The sequence below is a fragment of the Littorina saxatilis genome, linkage group LG1 (assembly GCF_037325665.1).
Source record: "Littorina saxatilis isolate snail1 linkage group LG1, US_GU_Lsax_2.0, whole genome shotgun sequence".
Lineage (NCBI taxonomy): Eukaryota > Metazoa > Mollusca > Gastropoda > Littorinimorpha > Littorinidae > Littorina > Littorina saxatilis.
Window position 1 is genome coordinate 21,528,565 of NC_090245.1, and position 26,167 is coordinate 21,554,731.

The 26,167-nt window shown below is 43.3% G+C and overlaps 1 protein-coding gene across 2 annotated transcripts in view; it reads right to left on the reverse strand.

Annotated features, from left to right (window-relative positions):
* Positions 1–71: 71 nt before the first annotated feature.
* Positions 72–26,167, reverse strand: part of LOC138964524 (rifampicin phosphotransferase-like) — a 43,268-nt gene continuing 17,172 nt past the window's right edge. The window contains exons 24-42 of one of the 2 annotated variants that reach the window (XR_011455130.1): positions 25,928–26,000; positions 25,374–25,466; positions 24,722–24,892; positions 23,800–23,931; positions 23,019–23,103; positions 21,706–21,794; positions 21,103–21,165; positions 20,555–20,650; positions 20,072–20,131; positions 13,673–13,773; positions 13,085–13,148; positions 11,434–11,505; positions 10,798–10,889; positions 8,012–8,090; positions 6,566–6,623; positions 4,462–4,538; positions 3,532–3,709; positions 2,058–3,243; positions 72–1,885 (exon numbers count right to left, since the gene is read on the reverse strand). Coding sequence is in view for 1 of the 2 variants with exons in the window: in XM_070336512.1 (XP_070192613.1) it covers positions 3,191–3,243; positions 3,532–3,709; positions 4,462–4,538; positions 6,566–6,623; positions 8,012–8,090; positions 10,798–10,889; positions 11,434–11,505; positions 13,085–13,148; positions 13,673–13,773; positions 20,072–20,131; positions 20,555–20,650; positions 21,103–21,165; positions 21,706–21,794; positions 23,019–23,103; positions 23,800–23,931; positions 24,722–24,892; positions 25,374–25,466; positions 25,928–26,000 (1,636 nt within the window). In the remaining variant the exon portion in view is untranslated. Of the gene's footprint in view, positions 3,244–3,531; positions 3,710–4,461; positions 4,539–6,565; positions 6,624–8,011; positions 8,091–10,797; positions 10,890–11,433; positions 11,506–13,084; positions 13,149–13,672; positions 13,774–20,071; positions 20,132–20,554; positions 20,651–21,102; positions 21,166–21,705; positions 21,795–23,018; positions 23,104–23,799; positions 23,932–24,721; positions 24,893–25,373; positions 25,467–25,927; positions 26,001–26,167 lie in introns of both variants that reach the window. The other variant, XM_070336512.1, reaches the window with a different exon arrangement.

The following is a 26,167-nucleotide window of genomic DNA, read 5'->3' on the forward strand; positions in this document are numbered from 1 at the left end:
GGCGGAGTGTATGTTGACAAAAATAATACAAACGCGCTTAGAACTAAAATTAAAAAAAGAAACACCGTTGCTGACTTGTTGTCCAGTATAGTCATCGCAAACAATAAACCTGTTATACAAATATATTACACAATAGTACAGTCACAAAAGTACAATGTCGGGTCACTGCACTCTTTTCAAAAGAAAACACATTTTTAAAACGAGTCTATCACAGCCTGATGCACCGTGCATATACATGCAGGCATGCTCTTAACAGTGCATTTACAGGTACAATCTATGTATTCATGCCAATAGTATGGTAATAATAGTACTGTTTGGTCACAGCGCCAAAGACACATCTATCATCTTCACTCCTTCAATTTTCAATGTTTCATTCCTTCAAACTTAATCAGTTAATTAATGCTCTTTCTATAGACACATAAACTACAGTTCACAGCATAAAGGTGTATATTGTCTCACTTAATCACACACCTTCATACCTTTCTTACTCTTCAACAGATGCATCATAAGTAACGTATGTATACTTCTTTCAGAAAAAATGTAGTCACAGAAATAGTAAAATCTCACAAAACAAGAAATCATTTAAAAAAAAGCACTTTCAGTAAAATAGATCAATATACCGCAAACTTAAACAGCAATCACCCTGAAAAGCAAACGTAGCATTGTCACTGGATATAGAGTTACAGATACAATCAAGCGAATATAATACAATACAAATATAAAGCTGTGCAAAAATACTTGTATGCTAAAATAAGAGAGTTGGTGGCAGTTTTATGCACAGCAATCAATCAATATGAGGCTTATATCGCGCGTATTCCGTGGGTACAGTTCTAAGCACAGGGATTTATTTTAATTTTTTATTTTATGCAATTTATATCGCGCACATATTCAAGGCGCAGGGATTTATTTATGCCGTGTGAGATGGAATTTTTTTTACACAATACATCGCGCATTTACATCGGCCAGCAGATCGCAGCCATGTCGGCGCATATCCTACTTTTCACGGCCTATTATTCCAAGTCACACGGGTATTTTGGTGGCCATTTTTATCTATGCCTATACAATTTTGCCAGGAAAGACCCTTTTGTCAATCGTGGGATCTTTAACGTGCACACCCCAATGTAGTGTACATGAAGGGACCTCGGTTTTTCGTCTCATCCGAAAGACTAGCACTTGAACCCACCACCTAGGTTAGGAAAGGGGGGAGAAAATTGCTAACGCCCTGACCCAGGGTCGAACTCGCTTCCGAGCGCAAGTGCGTTACCACTCGGCCACCCAGACCATGCAATAGCCCCATGCAAAGAGAATTATTAACTAATTAAGTGAAAGGAAAGGATTTTTTTTTAAATTGACAACAAATTCACACAGAAGAATTAAGAACACAAATTAAATTACTTTGAACCGGAACATTATGGAAGTAAACAAAGCAAGTGAACTGAAATAATCTTATTTAAATCAAAATTATTCTGACAACAGATAGTAAATAGGGCATGAATTTATCAACAACTTAATTACATTCAATAACAGAGTTGTTTGCAGGTCACTGGAGATACAGATTTTAAGGCCTACACAAATCTAAGACAATCGGGTCCTAAAAAGGAGAAGGTCTTAAAATCGGAGTACATTTACAGAGGCTTATGTACAGAAAATCTGAGACAACAGGGTCTTAAAAAGGAGGGAGTCTTAAATTGGGAGGTATTAAAATGGGGGTTCCAATGTACGCAGGTAATACTCGCCTGTATGCCCACACACAAACATGCAGAAACAAATTCAAACACAGGAAAATGCCCATTACACACAATAGTGCTTATAACAATTCAGGACACATCATTAGCTGCAGTAAATAATATCCTGTTTCTTCACACATTGTTATACTTGTCATAACCTAAACAACGAAGTGACTGTGGTAAGATGAACAAAGTTAAAAAACAAAGGATTACTGTACTCACCAATACAAAGACGACACAAGACGATTACGTGGCGCACGACGTAATCGTCTTGTGTCGTCTTTGTATTGGTGAGTACAGTAATCCTTTGTTTTTTAAACTTGTCATAACAATAAAAAGATCTGAAGATGTCTCCTCTATATTCTTTTTGATGTAATTTTGGTAACATACAAAGTAAAGTGCATCATATACACAACTGCTTATATTGTACATAAACGCTTCCATGAGAAATGGACAGCAAAATCATATGGGTAAACAGGTCTGCAATACTCACCAAAACAAAATTATAGTTCCCAGCCTACAGGTAGATTAGTGGGAAGATTTTTCCAATCTCCCAGGTAAACGTACGTCCAACCTTGCTCGTGTCTTGCCCCTACATGTATGCAAGCAAGCGCAAGACCAATTAAATATGTATGAAAAAGGTTATCCATGTGTCTGGGTGCAAAAAAAATAAGAAAATAACCAGCATGCATCCCCCAAAATGGAGTATTGTTGCCTATAAATGGTGGGGGAAAAATCGGCCATACATGTAAAACTGACTCGATCGTGTCCATGAGTGTACATGGGATTTGCAGCCCCACAAACATGGAAGTAGAAGAAAAAGTTCTTTAAGGTCCAGTACCTAACAGATGAATTCCGAAAATAACTCTTGTCGGGTTTGTATGGGTTTTGAAAAAGTAAATGCCCTTTTTTTTATACTCGGACAAACATGGGAGGGGCCAATCACTAGCGAGGGGTGTGTCAGAAACACATGGACAGGAGCACGTGTGAAGTTAATTGTCAGAGGAAAAGCAAGGGTATATATTCACTCTTTCACAACCCATATACAAACCCAACAGAGTTATTTAAAAAAATCGTCTATTTGAGATCAACATAACAGAATTAGAAAAAACAGTCCTTTGCATCATGAGCTTTGCTGTCAAAGGCAGAAGGCAGCTTGGGGACATGAATATCAGTAAAACCTTGTATGACACCTGAGAGAGAACCCGTATGCTAAACCGAATCCCAGATTTTAGTATAAAGGCTGTCCTTATTAATTGAGCGCGAAGTTAACTTTTTGCTGAAAATTCAGTGTCAAAGCTTAATTATTACAGCAGGCTTCGTTAAGTAGACTTTGCGAAGTTGACTTCGCCCAATAAATATCAGGCTTGAGGCAGCTGGGGTACAAAAGCATAAATCCATAGTCTTCAACAATTGACACAGGAGAGAAACCACAGGCTGCAGACTGCAACGCTTTCTTTTCTTCAAGACAGAATCTTGACAGTTCCAGCTCTTCCATCCACCTCAACCTGTGCTCCTGAAACAAGCCATCATACAAAATATGTAACTCAAATAGCATCACTCTTTACACTGTGCATCACTGTTTCTACTTCATTTGGTGTTAACAAAAATCCTGCTTTCTGTTTGCTTCATGTGTTTAAAAAACAAAAACAAACGCACCCACACACAAACACTCACACACACACACACATGAACACACGCACACACACACACACACACACACACACACACACACACACACACACACACACACACACACAATAACATTTAAAAAATGTGAAATACTACAATGAACACCAACTACCATTTGGAATGTTGACTGTGGCATCAGCAATGTTGACGATGCATGGTATCCCATACTCCCTAGCAACCACAGCACCGTGGGAGATGAGTCCGCCAATCTCCGTCACCAGACCGCCAATAAGGGGGAAGTAAGGGGACCATCCCACGTCTGTAGAGTTCACCACCAACACCTCCCCTGCCTGAAATGTTTTCCACAAATGGAACATTTTCAGGAAATATGTGATAGCTTCGGGTATGCTGTTCTTCTTCAGCGTTTCAGAAATTCTGGTGACGTGTGAGCTCGTTTGCCCATTTGGGTTCCCCACACTATACTCTGAGAGCATAGTCAGCTTCACTTCGCTTTCGTTGGGTAGGCATGCTGGGTATTTTCGTGTTTCCATAACCCACTGAACTCCGACATGGATTACAGGATCTTTTCTGTGCGCACTTGGTCTTGTGCTTGCGTGTACACACGAAGGGGGTTAAGTCACTAGCAGGTCTGCACATAAGTTGACCTGGGAGATCGGAAAAATCTCCACTCTTAACCCACCAGGCGGCAGTGACCGGGATTCGAACTCACGACCTCCCGATTAGGAGTCCGACGTCTTACCACTGCGCCACTTCGCCCGCCGTATGCTGTTCAATAATGAAAGCTATAGATTCTTCATGATGAAAGAAATACGATGGAACCCCCCTTTTCAGATTTCTGCATTTACGACAATTACCCAACGTCCAACTCCCTTTACAACCCTGCATTCTCAGATCTTGTGCTCATAACGTCTGTACATTTACCTCCATATCAATTAACCCCATGCACGCCTCCCAGAGCGTCTACACACGCACTCACACACGCACACACACACACACACATGTATGTCCACACACACACACACACACACACACACACACACACACACACACACACACACACACACACACACACACACACAACCTGTATCATGTGGGCATCGTCCAAGCTGAGGACAATCCTGGCTGGACCCACCACAACACCCTGGCTCACTGGCATTCCTACAGAAAAAACATATAAAAAGAATATATATTTTTTAACAATTTGGGAACAAAACAAGTGAGAGAACAAGTGTAGAAACGTTATAGTCTTTTCATCAAAAACATGCAAGTCATGCTCACTCCTTTTTGACATTTATTCTGTAGGAAGGAATTAAAAACAAAACAAGAAATGTTACTTAAATGCAGAATGGGTCTAACTGGACCCAAAGTGGGTGCATTTCCTGTATGTGCACTTTGTGTAGGGGTTTTTCCTGTAATTTCTCGGATGTCGTTGAAGGGCATGTGACACTTTGCTACACCCTCAAAAAGAATGTTTGCCAAAAGATTGTTGGCCTAGAAACATTCTGACACAAATATTCAATACAAAGAGCAAAAACGACAGCTCTTTCATTTTAGCTACAATGATTGAAACCTAGCTAACAATGACACGCAGAAATTAAATCATAGTGCAGCTTTGCCCTCAACGTAGCGATCCCTACAGTATCGCTATGCTGTCAGCTTTTTATGACATGTTCTACCTCCTACTGGGTAGTGAAGTAACTCCTGCCTTTGATCATGGCGGCATTGCAGTTCTTCAGTCTTATCAAAGTGAGGCTGAACTCAGACTGAGTATGATCTTTTCTTCAACAGGAACTCAGACCTGTTTACCCTAAACCCGAGGCAAGAGTACTTTCCTAAAAAGTTGAGTGTATTTTTCAAAAAGTTGGTGTACTTTGCAAGCAAAGCCATATGGGCTAGGGAAAATGTATGCGTGGGTGCAAACGTGTTTGTGTAAGAATAGCATGTCTTGTGAACACCTTCAGAATTTAACCCCTTCAACAGGGATAAAACAATTTTATTTACCTGTCAGTTTATAGCATTATAACCAGTGTCTTCCAAACAGATTGATAATGAAAAGATGAAGTTCGTGAAAATTTTTAATAACATCTGCGGTTGACAGTGGCAAGTTCATTTTTACAATCATCTCAGAAAACATTGCTTCAGCACGGACTACAGCCTTTTCTTCTGGCAGGATTTGCTTTGCGGGAATGAACTTCATAATTCCTTGGCAGCTTTCAGCGGATTTCTTTGCAGCAACCTTGTCCAGGTGAGTTTTGGAACTGCAGTGTCGTTCGATGTCATATTTCCCAGCATGGGCCGCAACGGAGAAATCTGATTTACAATACTTGCAGTGTGCATGACTTTTTCCCATAGTAGACTCCACAATTCCTGGCTCTTTCTTATATTTCTCCAAGAAAATCTGCTGCTTCTGCTGTTTAGATTTGGTAGTCATCCGAAACTGGCACATTTTTCCGCTTTATTTTGCCACGATTGTCCAGACGATCGCACGTGCCAACAACTGAACAAGGTTTCCATAGCTGAAGACTCGCTGTCATGGTTATCTCCGTTCGACCGAAACCGGTATCGGTTGTACCATCCCGTAATCAGCACACCAACACCGGAAAACGTATTCTAGACTTTTTCTTTGGCGTATTTTGTGCGTGTGTCGCGTATTTGCGTACCGATAATAATTTGGCGTACAAAATACGCCCAAATCGTACTGGTAAACAGGTCTGGGAACTGCATGCACCAAGGTGCATTCGCTCATGTATACATGAAAAACACCCACAGGAAATGCACCCACTTGGGGTTGATTTAGAGCCCTCAAGCATTAGTTATTGAAAGAGGGGCTTAACAGATGAGAACTACAGCCCAGAGTAATACGGACAAAGCTGAACATATATATATATTAGGGTATATTACCAGTTTTACCCTGATTTTACACACCAGGAGACATACATGTGTTTACATCATTATGTTCTCTCTCTCTTCTCCTCTCCCTCATCTCATCTTTCCTTCCATGAATCCTCTTCCCTAGCTATCCTCCTCCATGTTCTTCCTCTCACCCCCCCACCCCCCATCCTCCCCCTGTCATCTTTCTCTTTCTCTTTCTCAAGTTAAATTATCAGTACTAAAAGAGAACAAACGCAGAAAAAACCCAGAAACACTACTGTGCAGATGTGTCTGGATACTTGACTTTCACTGACCTGTCAAGGTTGTGGCTGCTGCTTTGCTGTTGGATATTTTTCTGTCTTGTACCTCCAACTGAAACAAACACAAGCGCAGCCATGATGCATGGTCTTTAAACAAGGCAGGTTTGGCTTATGTTCTCTTTTAACGTGTTCAGTTTCAAAAGAAAACTTTGCATGACTCGTAAGCACCTCTGGGTTTACAAGTGGTACACATGCAGGTATGCACACCTGAATGCACACACTCATATTCACACGTATGCATGAATTGTGTGTGTACATACATAGTAACGGCGTGCATGATTTTTGGAGGAAAGAGTGATAATTGTGGTCCCCAAAAAGTGAGAATAAGCGACAAGGAAGTTGAACTTGTGGAAACCTTCAAATATCTTGGGGTTTTAATTGACAATAAGCTGACTTTTAGTGATCATGTTCATGCTGTTTATAAGAAAGCTCAGCAGCGACTTTTTCTTCTCAGGAAGCTTAAATATTTTAATGTCAATCAAAGTGTTATGGAACTTGTGTATCGCAGTTTGATTGAAAGCATACTGACTTTTAACATTGTGACATGGTATGGTACCACAAATGTTAAAAACAAAGCTAAACTCCACCGCATTGTTGCGACGGCTAGCAAGCTTGTTGGGCAACCCCAACGACAGCTGACCAGTCTCTACGAAGCTGCCATTAAGCGGAAAGCTCTTAAAATTGTCCGTGATCCGATCCATCCTCTCAACCCCTGTTTCGAAATTCTCCCTTCAGGTAAACGTTATAAGGTCCCTTTGGCACGCAAAAACCAGTTTAAAAAGTCATTCCTGCCTTCTGCAGTCACCATTTTAAATTCTTCTCGCATCACGTAGAGGCTGGTCGGCTGGGAAAAAACAAACAATGTGTACATGTGAAGGTGTGTGTGAAATATTTGTAATGTGATTACTCTACTGTGAAACCCAACTCCTGTGATATGAGAGGGTAAATTCACATAGTGCAATATCATATTTGATTGTATCCCCTTTATGTTTTATGTTTTATGTGTGTCGTCTTATACAATTGTTGTTATAATCGTTTACAGGCAGGCAGGGTGTGCCGAAGAAAAATTTCCATTTTTATGTAATATTTTAATGGACAATAAAGTGCTGTTATTGTTATTATTGTTATGTAAATCAGCATTTATGTTCACTGGAAAGTTCTGGTGTTTTAAAGTTTTTCATGTCAAAATACCATTAAGATGTCGTTTAACCTGGTCAGCAGTACCTGCCTAGATTGCATTTAACAGATTTTCCCCATCAAAACAAATGTATTGCTACATTATCATACTTTAGCTAGTCTGCTTGTTGTAACCAAATGACCAGTTTCTATGGGTCTCTGTCTCCTGCCTCCAAGGTAATACCATGCAGTTTACAAAGTAGCTAGCAATTAAGCTCACTGCTAAAGGTAAACAGACAAGTGCCCTGAACTACTGACACGTACAGGTTTAGGATATCCAATGCTGATTTTGGGGAAGCGCAGTGCCATTTGCTTCGGCAGAACTTTCCGCCGCCGCTGAGCCCTGTAGCAAATACATAAGTGGAAGGTAAAATCTGTTAAAAACATCTCTGATCATGGAGAACAAACACACCCACTAAGCTAGTAGACTGCAGTCTAAAAACAAGAAACATTTATTTATACTACATACATGAGAGACAGTTACCCATGTGATAAATAAACCATGTCTTCACATGTATGCATATCATGTAAATGAGGTGCGAGAAGATGAGCAATTACTGGACAAGTTAACTTTCTCAAGGCAGATTAATTTTTTTAATTTGAATTAATATGAACCTTCTGTTGGAAGATACCTATTCACTTATAAAACCAATACAGTTTTGTTTATCTTCTATGACACTGCATGCATGCTAAATACTTTCCCAGAAGGCAGCACAGCAAGTCTGATTTGCAGCAGAACACAAAAAGACCAGCTCCATTCCCTACCAAAGAATGTGAGACTTAATAAAGACTTATGCAAAATGATTAATACAATGAAATCTGTTTTAGGACTTCCACAAATATGAGAAAAGTATATGTCTTATAACGGAGAGAGACTTAAAATAGAGGTAACAGACTTTATGAAGAGAAAATCCTTTAAAACAAGGTTCTACTTCAGAGATTGTCTTAAAATAGAGGGTCTTAATAAAACAGAGAATCTTAAATTTTGAGGATGAAAGTCCCTTGTTCATGTCAATGCTAATATTTTTTTCTCTCAGGTGCCAGGAGATTGGTTCTGCATAACTTACTCTACTTCACATGCAGTATGCATTTGTAGCACTAACTTACTCTACTTCACATGCAGTATGCATTTGTAGCACTAACTTACTCTACTTCACATGCAGTATGCATTTGTAGCACTAACTTACTCTACTTCACATGCAGTATGCATTTGTAGCACTAACTTACTCTACTTCACATGCAGTATGCATTTGTAGCACTAACTTACTCTACTTCACATGCAGTATGCATTTGTAGCACTAACTTACTCTACTTCACATGCAGTATGCATTTGTAGCACTAACTTACTCTACTTCACAAGCAGTATGCATTTGTAGCACTAACTTACTCTACTTCACATGCAGTATGCATTTGTAGCACTAACTTACTCTACTTCACATGCAGTATGCATTTGTAGCACTAACTTACTCTACTTCACATGCAGTATGCATTTGTAGCACTAACTTACTCTACTTCACATGCAGTATGCATTTGTAGCACTAACTTACTCTACTTCACATGCAGTATGCATTTGTAGCACTAACTTACTCTACTTCACAAGCAGTATGCATTTGTAGCACTAACTTACTCTACTTCACATGCAGTATGCATTTGTAGCACTAACTTACTCTACTTCACATGCAGTATGCATTTGTAGCACTAACTTACTCTACTTCACATGCAGTATGCATTTGTAGCACTAACTTACTCTACTTCACATGCAGTATGCATTTGTAGCACTAACTTACTCTACTTCACATGCAGTATGCATTTGTAGCACTAACTTACTCTACTTCACATGCAGTATGCATTTGTAGCACTAACTTACTCTACTTCACATGCAGTATGCATTTGTAGCACTAACTTACTCTACTTCACAAGCAGTATGCATTTGTAGCACTAACTTACTCTACTTCACATGCAGTATGCATTTGTAGCACTAACTTACTCTACTTCACATGCAGTATGCATTTGTAGCACTAACTTACTCTACTTCACATGCAGTATGCATTTGTAGCACTAACTTACTCTACTTCACATGCAGTATGCATTTGTAGCACTAACTTACTCTACTTCACATGCAGTATGCATTTGTAGCACTAACTTACTCTACTTCACAAGCAGTATGCATTTGTAGCACTAACTTACTCTACTTCACATGCAGTATGCATTTGTAGCACTAACTTACTCTACTTCACATGCAGTATGCATTTGTAGCACTAACTTACTCTACTTCACATGCAGTATGCATTTGTAGCACTAACTTACTCTACTTCACATGCAGTATGCATTTGTAGCACTAACTTACTCTACTTCACATGCACTATGCATTTGTAGCACTAACTTACTCTACTTCACATGCACTATGCATTTGTAGCACTAACTTACTCTACTTCACATGCAGTATGCATTTGTAGCACTTCCTTCCCTTTTTTTCTCAGATCTTAAAGAGAAGTTTCACTGTACAGTGGGGGCGGGGATGTAGCTCAGTCGGTAGCGCGCTGGGTTTGTATCCAGTTGGCCGCTGTCAGCGCGAGTTCGTCCCCACGTTCGGCGAGAGATTTATTTCTCAGAGTCAACTTTGTGTGCAGACTCTCCTCGGTGTCCGAACACCCCCGTGTGTACACGCAAACACAAGACCAAGTGCGCACGAAAAAGATTCTGTAATCCATGTCAGAGTTCGGTGGGTTATAGAAACACGAAAATACCCAGAATGTTTCCTCCGAAAGCGGCGTATGGCTGTCTAAATGGCGGGGTAAAAACAGTCATACACGTAAAAGCCGTGGGAGTTTCAGCCCATGAACGAACAAACAAACAAACTGTACAGTGGAACCCCTCTTTTAAGACCTCAACAAATCTGACAAAATCAGGTCTTAAAAAGGAGGGAGTCTTAAAATGGGGGTCAATTTACAGAGGATATGAATAAAAAGTCTAAGAAAACAGGGTCTTAAAAGGGAGGAAGTCTTAGATTGGGGGATCTTAAAAGGGGGGTTTGACTGTACAGTACTCACTTCATGACCAGTCGAGCAGAGCGCGTGGCCAGCAGAACGGCTATTTCATAGTGTGTCAGGAAGAAGAGCACGTCCTCATCAGGCAGTCGCCCCTGCAAAACATTTCTTATTTAGTATTAGTACCAGCCATCTCTTGTCTTGAAAGGGGCACATTTATGCACAATAAATATATAAATATCTTGAACTCAATTCATTTGCAAAATGCCAATGAGAATATCAGTTCAGATCATATATATTTAAAAGAATTTTCACACACAAAAACTATATTTAATTCTGCTATACACTTCAAATTTCCATATTGTACTGCAATCCTCGAACTGTGCGTGCGTGCGTGCGTGTGTGCATGCATGCGTGTGTGCGTGCGTGTTGTGTTGGTAGTGGGGATGGCAGTTCTGAAAGTGTTGATGAGTGTTGGCAAGCGTTGGTGAGAATTGCACCAGTTTCCGGAAACAATTAAAGTCATTACCTGACTGTAATATTGCATCAAATTTGAGTTGCTATTTCTTGCTAATTAAAACTGTAGTGAGAATTATTCTGTTGAATGTCAAGTTAACCCTCAAGTACATGAAAAATGCTTGATTCTTAAATTTGGGGTCTTAAAAAGGAGAATTCTACTGTATTTGCGTTTGCACATACCTCCTTCACCATCAAAGTTGCTAGCTTCCAGTAGGCTGCTTTGAAGATGTCATTCATCAGTACAGACACACTCTGTAACACACACATCACATGGCACAGTGTTCACCATCATTCTCAGAGAAACACACACACACAGTGGTACCTGCGATTGAAGGACACCCTTGGCACCAGCCAAAAGCGCCCCTACATTGCAGGTGTCCTCTTATGACAGGTACATCATAGTCGATTTTATAGACATGGGGTACTTCTTGTGTATTGCTTGAACTTGCATGTTTTGTAAATAAACACTTATAGTGGCAGACAGCTGACAGGCAAAAAACTTATTTGTTATTCATATTTGTTTGAACAAAATATTGGTACCGTACTTTCCGGGTGACAAGGCGCTTCGTTATCTAAGACGCACCCCCTTCTTTTTAAAACAAATTGTAATCCAGTCACCCATTGGACGCAGGGGGCCGATAGGGCGCACCAAAATTGAAAAAGTATACCGGTAGTCGAAGAATGAAAATAAGCCGGCGAGATCAAAGCCAGGTCCATTGTTTATAGACACGACCTTCTTCCCAGGGGTCAATGACCCAGTTTTTGCCATGAGAGGTGGTTCCTGTCATATCTGAGAGAGGAAACACTTCCTGCTTCGGGGTCAGTGACCGGTCAGTGACCGAGTTTAACAGAGTCGAACTCTGTGTGTGCGGCGAGATCAAAGACATTGTGATAGCTGGGTGGCCTTGTTTATAGACACGACCTTCTTCCCAGGGGTCAATGACCCAGTTTTTGCCATGAGAGGTGGTTCCCCTGTCATATCTGAGAGAGGAAATACTTCCTGCACCGGGTCAGTGACCGGTCAGTGACCGAGTTTAACAGAGTGGAAATAATTATGTGTGCTCTGTGTGTGCGGCCAGATCAAAGGCAGGCATTGTGATAGCTGGGTGGCTTGAGAGCTCGAGGAAACTTGGCCAGGGCAGTACCTAGTAGCTGAAACATGCATTATCACAAGTTGTTTGACTGGTACTCAGGCGGTCTCTTTGATTTTTTTCGTATTTCATAGACGGATTAGACGCTTCCTTATACAAGACGCAGGGGTCGAACTCGAGGAAAAAAGTCGCGCCTTATGACCCGGAAAGTACGGTACATGTACTTGTTTCTGTAGATTTTTGAAGATGAAAGTCGTACGTTTAATTTCAATGCATCTTATTCTCTCCGGTTCCCCTAGAAAACGGGTTCCATATAACTCTCACTTACTCAACTGTTGTTGTTTATATATCTGTTACATGCCCCTTTGTTTTTAATCTCTGGTAGATTTTTTTTATTTCAATTAGTCTCTCTTCAAAATCTCACCTTTTCTCGATAAGGTTTGCTTTCTGTTTAGAAGGCCATCTTTAAAGAACCCTTTCAATCATTTGATACACACCAAATTGCAAGGTCAGACAGCTTTATAGACAGATACACAAACAGATCATTTCTAGTACATATAACCCCCCCCCCCCCCAACACACATTTAATTTTCTTACATTGAATTTAATAAAACTACCTCCACTTACAAACACTACAGGCACTGATCAAAAGCATGTATATCAAAGAAAACCATTGAAGTACCACTACCACAAGTGAACAACAAAACGAGACGCAGAGTAGAGAATCGCTGGAACGATACCTTTCCCCATTCTCTGGACGCTACAGCAGCCCAGGCTTTAGGAAGCAGGTACTGCAGAATGTGTCTGCAAAGAACAGCACTAAATGTACACTCCTCATCAAAGAAAAACCAAGCAAAATAAATACAGAACAGCAAGAATAAGACAAATCATAACTAGCCTTTACCAGGATGACATGCTTATTTGATTAAGGTACATACAAGGAAAGAGGAGAGGTAAATGTCACAACAGTGCCACCTGTAGGGGCTTTTTTCAGTGCATGGTCCCAAGGGTGTCCTTTCTACACAGGCACCACTGTACTTACACCTCAGGGGTGATGATTGTGCTGACAATTATAAGGAGGGGATGGAAACAAAAAAATGAGACATCAAGAGTCTGAACAAAAAGAAAACACAACACAAACCAGTTTTGGTAAGTTCTTCATCAAATTATCGTCAGCCTGTTGCTGACTTCTTCGGGATGGTAATGACTAATGACAAGTGAGGAATGACGACACGTGATGTATATAGTGTATTGTCATGATGGAAAGTACGTCATTATTTTTCATGGGGTTCTTTCTTTTAAGAGTCTATCACAAAATGTTGCTTCACCTCTGAACAAACGTCAATGGGGTTTTCATATCAGCCACCAGTTCCTTTGGTGTCTTCGCTTTCCTCTGCACTTTTTTCTGGCCTCCTGTTTCCATGATGGCCTGATGAAAGAAAGCATGTCAGACAAAGCACAAAAATACTTTGAAAATAATGTGTTGCTGCTCACACACAGACAAACACACACACACACACACATACAAACATAGCACAGTTCCCTTACATAAAAACAAAAGTGTTGTTGACATAATGCTCAATCCAAGACTGTATATACAGATCTCAGGGGAGGCAGCTTTGAAAAAACAACAATGGTACATTGTTTCTCAAATGCCTGTACAGTAGTACCTGCTACATAAGGACCCTTTGGACCAAGCAAAATTGTCCTTACATTTAATGACAGGAAAATACTTTGTAATTAATACATGTAATAGATAATGGGACAACAGAAGGCGTCCTTTCTTGAAAGGTGTCCTGTCAACGGAGGGGCCTCACATCACAGGTACCACTGTACTACAGTGTAACCCCCCCCCCCTTTTAAGGCCTCCAAAAACCTATGAAAATCCAAAATTTTAATAATAAATTTTCATTTAATTAATATACTTACCCAACTCACATATAGCAATTAACTCTAGTTCAGTGCTGGTAACGCTGTACGCGTTCCCCTTGGTAACAAGGGAGACCACCCTAAAAAAGAGTGATCCATCCCATAATATCAGACCGATGTCCGGTCCAACATCCGTATGCGTGCGCATACGCCGCCATTTGTATCATTCGAACGAAGCCCAACTCACTACTTTTTTAGAACCCAATACCACCACAGCGGGGAGGCGGGAGGGTTTAAACGATGTGAGTTGGGTAAGTATATTAATTAAATGAAAATTTATTATTAAAATTTTGGATTAAATTACATATTATTACCCAACTCACATATAGCAGATTGCTACTATAGGTGGTGGGTACTTACCAAAACTAGGCACGCAGGACCTGTCCCGCCGCTACCATGGCAGGCAGCGCGGAGCTTCCATCCTGTCTGACAGAAGCGACGTCTCTGAGGTAAAAGTTGACGAAAACGTCCTCAGAGCGCCAATACGCAGCTTCCAGTACCTCGGCTAGCTTGCCGGACCGAAGAACTGCCACTGAGGATGCCCAGGCTCTCGCCTCATGGGTTCTAGCCGCGGTGAGAGGCAACACTGCCCTAGCATCACCCGACTGCACTAGCCACCAGGCATATGCTCGTTTGATCAGAGTGGAGATCCATTTGGCCAGAGTCACCTTCGCTATATCCTTACACCTAGCCGTGTTTAAAGATATGAAAAGAAGCTTTTGACTTTCTGACCTAACAGGCCGAGTTCGAGACAGGTAACATCGGAGAGCTCTCACAGGACAATTTGCAATATCGGGATCTCCAGGAGCCAAAATCTTGCTCAAGGGTGGAATGCGCAAGATTGGAGAAAGCTGGCCAGGTTTCTGGTTTTTCGCGAGAAAGCCGGGAACAAATTTGAGAGAAATGGAACCATCCTTCTCGAACGCAATGTCCTTGTCTAAACCCGACAAAGAATGCACCTCACTACCTCTCCTAGAAGTAGAGAGAAGCGTTAAAAACACAGTCTTACGCGTCAAATCGGCCAAAGTGGCTGACAAAAGAGGCTCGAACTCATCCGAGGCTAAGAAACGTAAGACCAGGAACAAATCCCATGCAGGGAGAAGCGATTTTGAACGAGCTGCTAAAAGGGCAGCCCCCTTAATAACACTAGCGATAACCCCTCCGAGCGAAATTTTGTGGCCTAACTGCGCGAGGGTCGAAGAGATCGCCGACCTCCGGACCCTAATAGAAGAGGGAGAAGCCCCCTGATCAGCCAACCAAGACAGATGGTTGGCTACATGAATAGACCTAGGAGAAAGAGGTTTAACCCCGTTAAGCGCGCACCACCTAGACCAAGAGGCCCAGTGCGATGAGTAAACCGAAGAAGTCGATTTTCTATGCGCATGTCCAACGAATCTCAGAGTAGGGGAAGAGGCCCCTGCCCTACGCAAAGCGCTTCGGACAGAATCCACGCGTGAAGGGCCAGGATCTGTGGGTTCTCGTGCTGAACGCCTGACCGAGGCTGCACGAGATCTCCTCTTTTCAGGGCGAGAGGGATTGGGGGCCGAACTGCTAGACGCAGTAGGTCGGGAAACCAGTGCTGGCTTGGCCACAGAGGAGCGACCAGAACCAGCGCTGGTTTCTCCAAGTCCACTTTCCTGAGGACTTTGCCTAAGAGGCAGAACGGAGGGAAGGCATACGCCGGAAGATCTGACCAATCCACTTCCAGAGCATTCACCTTCCAGGCCAGAGGATCCGGGAAGGGGGACACAAAGAGAGGCAGTCTCGCCGAAAACCTCGTCGCAAAGAGATCTATCTTGGGCTTGTCGATCTGCGACCAAAGCCGCTGCAAAGACTGGTGTGTGAGAGTCCACTCTGAATGAACAATCCTGTCCCCTCTGCTCAAAGTGTCTGCAAGGACGTTCAGACTGCCCTTCAAGTACACTGCTGACAACAGAATGTGCTGGGCGTGACACCACTTGAGAATGCGACATGCAATGTCGGAAAGACTGTGAGACCGAGTCCCCCCTTGCTTGTTCACATACGACGCCACAGACATGTTGTCGGTGTGAAGACGTACATGACTGCCCTCCAGGAAAGGCTTGAACGCTAGAAGCGCCAGGGAAACGGCCTCCAACTCCAGTACATTGATATGTAGGGAGGCCTGAGAGCAATCCCAAACTCCCGAAACCATGTGCTCGTCCAGATGAGCACCCCACCCCGTCAGAGATGCGTCCGTAAACAACTCTCTCTCCGGCGGTGGACGAACAATGGGAACACCCCGGAACAAATCCGGAAGAAGCCAAACACCTGTGGTCTGCTGAAACCAAGTTCCCAGTGCGATCGGAGCACTCCAGTCCTGGGATGTCTGATCCCACCTTGACTGCAGGGAGGCCTGAAAAGGCCTCTTGTGAACCCTGCCCAACGGAATGAGGGAAGCCATGGATTCCATCTGACCCAGAACCGAAGTCAGAACCCTTGCACTGGCGTGATTCTCTCCGTAGAGAGACCGAATCAGACCCTGAAGCTTGTCGATCCGCCTTTGAGACGGACGGACAGACCACCGAAGCGTGTCGAATTCCATGCCCAGGTAAGTAAACGTCTGGGATGGTTCCAACTCGGATTTTGTCAGGTTGACAGAGAAACCCAGCTGTGCCGCCCGGCTCAGCACCCTGTGCGTATGAGCCTCGCAAAGCCCCCTGTTCTGGTGAAGGATTAACCAATCGTCCAGGTATGCTCTGAGACGGATGCCTTCCTGTCTCACAAGAGCGCAAAGCTGCCTGACCACAATCGTGAAAATCCACGGAGCTAAAGACAGGCCGAACGGCAGAGCCCTGAACTGGTAAGCTTTGCCGCCCCAAGGGAAGCGAAGCCACTTCCTGTCCGCGACATGTATGAGGACGTGAAAGTAAGCGTCTGTAAGATCGATCGACGTTGCCCAATCTCCCGGCCGTAAGGCCTCCCGAACCGAAGTTGGAGTTTCCATGGTAAACTTGATTACTCTCAGAAACTTGTTCAAAGGAGAAAGATCTAACACCGGCCTCCACGCCCCCGAGGCTTTCGGCACTACAAAAAGTCTGCCGTAAAACCCCGGGGACCGCGCGTCCAAGACCTCCTCTATAGCTCCCTTGAGCAGCAGAGCCGAGACCTCCTCCTGGACCGCGTTCCGTGCCACCAAATCCTTTGGCGCCCTGCAGGGCGGGATTATCCTGACCAGGGGAGCCTTCTGCCCTGACCAGAGAAGCCGGAACCCCGAACACACTATCCCCGTGACCCACTTGCTGGCCACCAGTTGCAGCCAGGAAGAAAGGGCCCTGGACGGGCCGCCCGCTACAACTAGTGCGGGGGCCACCGGGATGTGTTGTTCGGGGAAGTTTCATTGGGGGTGAGGCTTACGCCCCGACCCCCTGGAACCCCCGAAAGACTGACCCCTCTTAGGGTAAGGAGCTCCACGCCCCCTACCCCTGGAGGAGAATGACTGCTTCTGGGCCTTCCCACCACCTGACGAAGACGTCTGAGGCTTAGCAGAAGAAAACGCCTGAGTCTGAGACTTGCCCTGAGGCTTCTGGAAGCCCTGTGAAGCCAAACGCGCGATCGCTACATCCCGCGCGTCCTGCGTCTCTTTCTGGAGTGCATCGAAAGACGCCTGCCCTAAGAGAGACCCCTCAGCAAAAGGGGAGACCTTCAGCCTCTCCACAGTCGCGGTGTCCCGAAATCTGGACCCCGTCAAGAAGGCTGATCTCCTTGAAAGCACCGCGTGAGTATACAGCCGGGCAGACAAAGTAACCTGTTCTCTAGTCACCTTGCCCAGAGTAGCCAGCAGTGTTGAAACATCTGTCGGCGACGCATCAAACCGAAATTCAAAAGGATCAAGAGATGTGGCAATCGATCTGGATAAAGACCTTTGCAGAGACTCCGACACGGACGTGAGCTCCAGCAAAGACCTTCCAACTTCCTCCACAGCTGTGAGAGAACCGTCAGTACATGGGACAACTCTATCCCTATTGTACCCGTCCTCTCTCAAAGCAGCAAGTTCCGGCGTCACCGGAAGTGCCCCTGACGGCAGAGCAAAAGAGTCAATCAGATTCACAGGATAAGGGGTGAGCTTGAACTTCGGAACACCGGAAGCAGCCCGAGCCCCAGGCTGAGCCAGCCAAGAGACAACGTCTTCCGGGGCCTCGCCGTGCTGAACCAACAACGGCACCGCCGGTTTGCGTTTACCACACAAGACGTTAGCCATTTCATAGGCAATAGTTGACGATTCCCGGAAGCGGTAGCGAGGCCGTTGCTCCTGAGCACTCCGGAAATCGTCAAAAGCAGAACGAGGTGGGTGAAGCTGAACCTTGTCCTTCACCACCCCTTCCGGAAAGTATCTGAACGCCGTTTCCGCCGCCAGCGCCACTGCGGCTGACAGCTTCACGGGCAAATTCAGTTGGGAATCCTCTACCACTGAGGCATCCCCGTCTTCCGCCCTACACTCCGACTCGAGATCAAGCTCGGAGCCAGGAGGCAGAACATCAGACAGTTTATCGTCGGCAGAACCGACCACTTCCTGCCCCCCGGGCGGAAGAGGACTAAAACGGTCCCCGATATTCTCATAAAGAGACGTACGGAGGCGTTCGTCCTTTCGCTGCTCGTGGGAACTCTCACGACTACCAACGCCAGAGAGCCCCCTGAGCTCGCACACCGGCAAGCGGTGTAGACATACCTTGAACCGGTGTCCCATAAAGGAGAGACACCAACTTGGTACTCCCGTCCTGCGAAGCATGGACATCCGCCCGAGTCACAGTCGCCGAAGGCAAAGCGGAAGTCGAAGCCGGAACTGCAGGAGACTGCCGTGCCTGTGCTAAGGAGAGAACATCAGAAACACCCGACGGAAGCGCACGTAATTCCTCCCTAGTGGAAGATAATTCCGACGCAAGTGTCGAAACTTGAGCGCTCAAAGTCAACAATAAAGACGCAACTCCAGCTGGCGCTAACCCAGGGCAGCCATCTGAAGTTGAAGCAGAAGCAGAAGCAGAAGAAGAAGTTCTTTTGCGCGAACCGCCACTCTTGCCAGAACGTAAACAAGCCTGACCGGAAGTTAAACTGACGTCTGCTAACACGGGAGATTTAACAGAAGTTGAATCAGAAGAAACAGACGCGGATTTTCCTGCGCCCTTCTCTCTCCTCGAGCTACGTTTAGGAGGCGAATCGTCAGGCACCTGCCTCGAACTCGGCTTCCTATTCACGCTATCAACAAGCGCAGCCTCCGCCATAGCGAAAGAACTCACGAAAAATTTCAAAGAAAAACAATTTCAGAAAAATTTCACAAGTACAAAACGAGCGACGAAAACGTCGCTAAAGTTATAACAAAACGGAAAGATCTCACCACACAAGTAGGTAAAGGTGAACAGCTAGGCGACGACCAAGGGGAGATGCCAAAGCCAAAGACTATGACAAAATGCTGAAGACAGCAGGAGCGTACATCAGGAGCGTCCTTCCCAGTTGAACCGCTGAGAGAGAATGATACAAATGGCGGCGTATGCGCACGCATACGGATGTTGGACCGGACATCGGTCTGATATTATGGGATGGATCACTCTTTTTTAGGGTGGTCTCCCTTGTTACCAAGGGGAACGCGTACAGCGTTACCAGCACTGAACTAGAGTTAATTGCTATATGTGAGTTGGGTAATAATATGTAATTTAATCAGGTCTTAAAAAGGAGGGAGTCTTGAAATTGGGGTAAATTTACAGAGGTTATGAACAGAAAATCTGATAACACAAGGTCTTAAAAGGGGGGTTCCACTGTATACACATCGCTGCCAGGGTACTCACCTTCAAAACGCCCACCAGCTTTGTAGGCTCAAGGTGCCAGGATTTTTCACGCATTTCAGCCTGGAATGATAGGCCATAAACATGCAACCTACAGACTTAAGCATTCTTCATGAAGCATGTATCAGACAAAAATTGGTACAGAAAGCACAAAATTTAACCTTTAACTTACAGGTTATAATGGACTTAAAAATAATATTTTGCAATGCATTGAAATGTTGCATTTAAAACATCGAAAGAGATAAAAAAAAATAGTCTGTTAATTTTTTTTTTTTTAAAGCACATTAGAGCTGCAACTGTCCCAAAAAAGCTTTTTCAGAACCGCAAAATTAATTTTAAAAAGCACATGAATTCATGAGTGATAGAGGGGGTATTCTGTTGACTGAAGGGAAAATTAAATGAAAGAAAGTAATCCAACAAAAAATCAATACAAAAATAAAAGCAAAAACCAAGTTGCCAAGAAAAAAGCAAGGCATGCATTTTCACCTCTCTAACACATCTGTGACCATGGCGCTTCAGGAAAGTTTGTGTCTTCTGTTGGAGAACTGGATGCTTGTGGCTCAGCAGTAAACCCACACACTCCTATTTGAACATGATAAACATTTTTAAGAAGGTGGTACAGTATAAGTAAGCATCAATTCAAAATTAACATTCATACTAAGTTCCATGTGTGTCAATATAGTCATAATGAGCTTTTCATGTTACAGCATTACAAAAAAACTATTTCAAAGATTTTTTTATTCAACCAGACAGCCAAAGCCCCTGAAGACACAGACATACACAGAGACAATGAAGACATGGGCATATAAACACAGACAGACAGACAGATTAATAGATGCAAAAACACATGTACACAATTGCATGCACACGCACACACACACACACACACACACACACACACACACACACACACACACACACTCACTCACACACACACACACACACACACACACACACACACACACACACACACACACACACTCACTCACTCACTCACTCACTCACTCACTCACTCACTCACTCACACACTGTACCTCACTGGTGGAGGAGAGGAAAGTGTCTTTTAGCCCTTCAGCAACGACCTGTTCTGCTAGTTCCTGAAAGCAGAGAAATTCTTCATATAAACCGAGATCCCCATTCTAAATGCCCCAATGACCATGATTGGTCTAATCCGACCACTTCTACCCGTAATAGACGATGTTGGGAAAGAACTCTGTCAGGCTTGTATGGGTTGTGAACGAGTGAATACCCTTGCTTTGTCTCGGACACCCACACACATAGGTTTACCATTGTCCTATCTATTATCTCCAACTTTATGTCTTAGTTTTAGCATGGACAGATTGTAAGACTAGTCGTCAGCGTAAAATCTCCATCCTTGAGTAATAAAGTTCGTTCGTTTGTTCGTTTGTTCAAATTGGTCAAGGGAAATTGGTGAAAATTGTTTCTGTACAATACCAGCTGTTGGAGAAGCAAACTTGAACATGCTCAATAATTATAATAATAGCAAAGGAACATTTAAATAGCGCTTCCCAACAGCTCAAAGCTTCTCAACATAATTCTTTCAAAATTAGCTCGTGATATGCAAAGCTTAATGGGCTTCCAAATCAACCATGAAAAAGTTAAGAGAAGAAGCACACCTGCATGGCGCCTGGCACCTCAGCACTGCACACATCCTGACACTGTGACAACAGCATGGCAATGTCGCCGTAATGCTCCGTCGTCCAGTCTGCACAAACATGCCACATCAACACACACATATACAGCTGTGGCTTCTTTTCATATAATTTCAAAAATGAGTGGACAATATTTGGGAAAGAATATCTCTCTTTTTGTTTAATAGACTCCGAATTCCACCATATCGGTAGCTTTATTCCGTCTTTGAAGGATTTTAAAATGACACTTCCCGGGAAGAGGGATAATGTATTAAGTTGCTATGTGAGGAGATAATTACAAAAGTACAGGACCCCACAGCACAATTGCTCATGCATGATAATAATAATAATAATGGACATTTATTAATCGCCCCTTCTCACAAGAGCTCACGGCGATTTACATATTAATTTCTGCCGTGTGAGATGGAATTTTGTACACAATACATCACGCATTCACATCGGCCAGTAAATCTCAAGCCATTACGGCGAATATTTACTTTTTACGGCCTATTATTCCAAGTCACACGGGTATTTGGTGGACAATTTTTATCTATGCCTATACAATTTTGCCAGGAAAGACCCTTTTGTCAATCGTGGGATCTTTAACGTGCACACCCCAATGTAGTGTACAACGAAGGGACCTCGGTTTTTCGTCTCATCCGAAAGACTAGCACTTGAACCCACCACCTAGGTTAGGAAAGGGGGAAGAAAATAGCGGCCTGACCCAGGGTCGAACACGCAACCTCTCGATTCCGAGCGCAAGTGCGTTACCACTCGGCCACCCAGTCCACATCTGTCATCCACATTCTTCTTCATTCATGGGCTGAAATTCTCACGGTTTTTATGTGTATGACCGTTTTTGGGCCATTGGGAGATGCATGCTTGGTATTTTTGTGTTTCTATTACCCACCAAACTCTGACATGGATTACAGGATCTTTTCCATGCGCATTTGGTCTTGTGCTTGCGTGTACATGCAAAGGGGGATAAGGCACTGGAGATTGGAAAAAGCTCCACCCTTAACCCACCAGGCTGCCGCGGCCGGGATTCAAACCCATGACCTTCCACTTGGGAGGCCAGCAAGTTATCCACTAGGCCATTGCACCCATCTGGTTCACATCCAATTGACTAAAGAACCACTTACTTTTGCCTAACAGTTTTGTGAAAACCAGTACCTTGCCAACACAATGCCACTGTACACAGCAAAGTGCTCCGTGATATGTCAGTATTATGAGGATGAAAGAAATTACATTGGCTTGGGGCCATCCAATACAACAATGAAAGTGGGGCCCTTCAGTACCTGTGGAGCCCTTGGTGATGATGTTGATAAGGATGTTGGCCCAAGACCCAGAGTTGGCACTGTTTGTAAGCGTCCAGTGCCATACCTGTAATGCAGGTGTACTTACAAGAATCTGACAACATACAAGTGTCTCTGTCTCTCTGTCTGTCTCTCTCTGTCTGTCTCTCTCTCTTTCTGTCTGCCTCTCTCTCAGTGTCTCTGTCTGTCTGTCTTGTCTGTCTGTCTCTCTTTCTCTCACATAGAATGTATACAATGGTCATCCAATGAATGCCCTTGTCAATAAAGATTTTGTCTTGTCTTGTCTCTCTCCCTCTTTACTACCACCCACTCTCCCATCCCATCCTGGGACTCTCATCCAACCACATACATGTCGTTTGAATAAATGCAAATAATCTGTAACTGAAGCAAGGTTTATGCAAAATCTGAAAATGTTTAGTCATTGACAAATCCATAGAAGTCTCAAAACAGCACCATGCAGAAAGAGTCAATAGGCATTTCATATCATCCAACTGATGTGTGTGTGTGTGTGTGTGTGTGTGTGTGTGTGTGTGTGTGTGTGTGTGTGTGTGTGTGTGTGTGTGTGTGTGTGTGTATGCGTGCGTGCGTGCGTGCGTGCGTGCGTGCGTGCGTGCGTGCGTGCGTGCATGCGTGCGCGCGTGCGTGCGTGCGTGCCTGATTCCTACTCTGTAAATGAGTTTCAGCTTTTTTTTCTTTTTTTCTTTTCTTTTTTTTCCAGTTTGTTATGGACTGGATAAAAAGCAAACAAACAAGATTGACATACATCATCAAAGTCTTTCACATGCTGATCTATGGCTGCGTAGACTTGAGATGCTGTGGTGCAGTTGTCCACCAAGCTGTAATTCTCAAGTCGTTTCTCCCACATTTTGGTCATGCCTGTAGCCTTGTGCAAATACTGCAAGTATGCAACAACAAAATCCGAATTACAGCAATAACAGGAATAAAATCTCAAGAACAATGGACCCCCCCCCTCCACCCACTCCCTTTTAAAACCTAAAAAGAAATAATCAAGAAATCAAAAACTAAAGGAGTCTTAAAATGGAGATAAATTCACTGTGGTAGTAAACAGAACATTTAATGAAGCAAAGTCTAAAAAGAGGGGAAGTGTCAAATGTATATCAACCGAGCAGTCTTTAAAGTGGATGGACAAACAAATTAAAATGGTATAATGAACAGAAAATGGAACAGAAACTACAACATCTAATTCAGCCAAGTTCACTTTCTGTGCATGATGTCATTTTATTTGTTTCACTTCAAAGAATGCTAGGTCGACGTACTGGTGAATGTTTTGTTTTGTCTATACTTAAGCATTCCGACACTGACCAGTCTTATCATTTTAAATTTTTGATTTTCCAACGTTAGAAGTCTATCTTTTTCGAATTTTTTTTGAAGCAGTAACTACCACAAGGCAATCCATTCAAGGAAGAATGAGTTTCAAGGAAATAAAAAGCGCCGGGGATCCAGGGGGCCAAGCCCTCAGAAGCTGAAGCATTTTGGCCTAGTTAATATTAATTTAACCCCCTCTAGTAAAAGATATATTGTGCATGTAAATAAAACCACTTTTTTGTCCCTCTCACCTGGGTTAAACTATTATTTTTCACGTTGGTTTTTTTCCTTCTTTTTTTATCGCGGAGATTTGGATTGCCTAACAACTAAAACCAACCAGCACCACAACCTCCACTGACCCAAAACATGCGGACAGAGTTCCACACACAAGTGAGACGACCAGGGGGTGGCTTTCCCAAGTAGTCCACCGAGACGTCAAGGTGAAGGTCAGGTCGTTTCTCTCCCAGCAGGCTCATCTCCATGGTATCCTTGCTGGCCACGGATATTCTCAGCAACATCAAGGTCACGTCCTACAAGATATATCTGGTGATGTTGGCTTTACCTGTACACGCTTAGTGTCAGTGTATGTGCCCATGTACAAGATGAGATTTAATACACTTGCTCAGAGTCGGTGCATATCTATATATAGCCTGTGCTTTAGTGCATTTTTGCATGGTGATCAAGTCTCAGTGCATCTTTTTTTACATGAGAAGGGCAGATCTGCATAGTCTCTGTAACGAAACATAAACACATTTTTTCGAGGGGCACCTTCAGCTGTGGAGTATTTTTGATCTATCAATTCAACATACACTTTTCCACCACCACCCTTCCCATCACCATACAACCTCTCCTTCATATGTACATACTTACAATGAGAGATATGAATAGTAATGGCTTTGTAATCCATAGGTACTTACAATGAGAGATATAAATAGTAATGGCTTTGTAATCCATAGGTACTTACAATGAGAGATATAAATAGTAATGGCTTTGTAATCCATAGGTACTTACAATGAGAGATATAAAGAGGTGGTTGCCCCATGAAGTGAGGGCCTTGCGATAGTCCACCACCTGTTGGCGAGCACCGATACCTCGGCTGAAACACTGAAACATATGAAAGTTGGTGAGTAAGGACAGCCTAAGTAATATCTAATACAGGTCTATACTTCTCAAATGAAAAATGTATAATGTAAGAAATTTCAAATATGGAATCAGATTGGTTTTGCCCTGCAGTCCGGACTGACAATCTAACAGCGAACGACAAGAAGAAGAAGATTGGTTTAAATGGTGATTTGTTGTGAGACATGTTGTACAGACATCTGTATTATTTTGAATAATATATTATTGTGCATAGCATATCACAACATCAAACAACATACAATATAACATGTTTCAACATAAAACATTAAAATTCAGTATACAATGAACATTATTTCAATAAACATGATTGCAAATTTCATCGCACCAGTTATTGGAATGAAGAAAGGCTAAAACCCACAGTAACATCAACGTCAAGAGGAGAAGAAGAGATAGAAGGGAGACGATTCTCCACAAAGCGGCCATACCTGCATAGACCTGTCAATACTCCTGTGAAAAGTGGAGATGGTGAGGGGTGTGACGGCACCTGGCATCATCTCACTGCAACCACACACACATCAAACATCAGTGAACTACAATGGAACCTCTCTTCGGAGAACAAGAGATAAATTCCAATACCAGAAAATATCTTCTTGTTAAAAACATTGTGGTTATATGTCTATCTCTCCATGTCTGTGTCTACATGCATGTTGCATCTGTCCATCCAT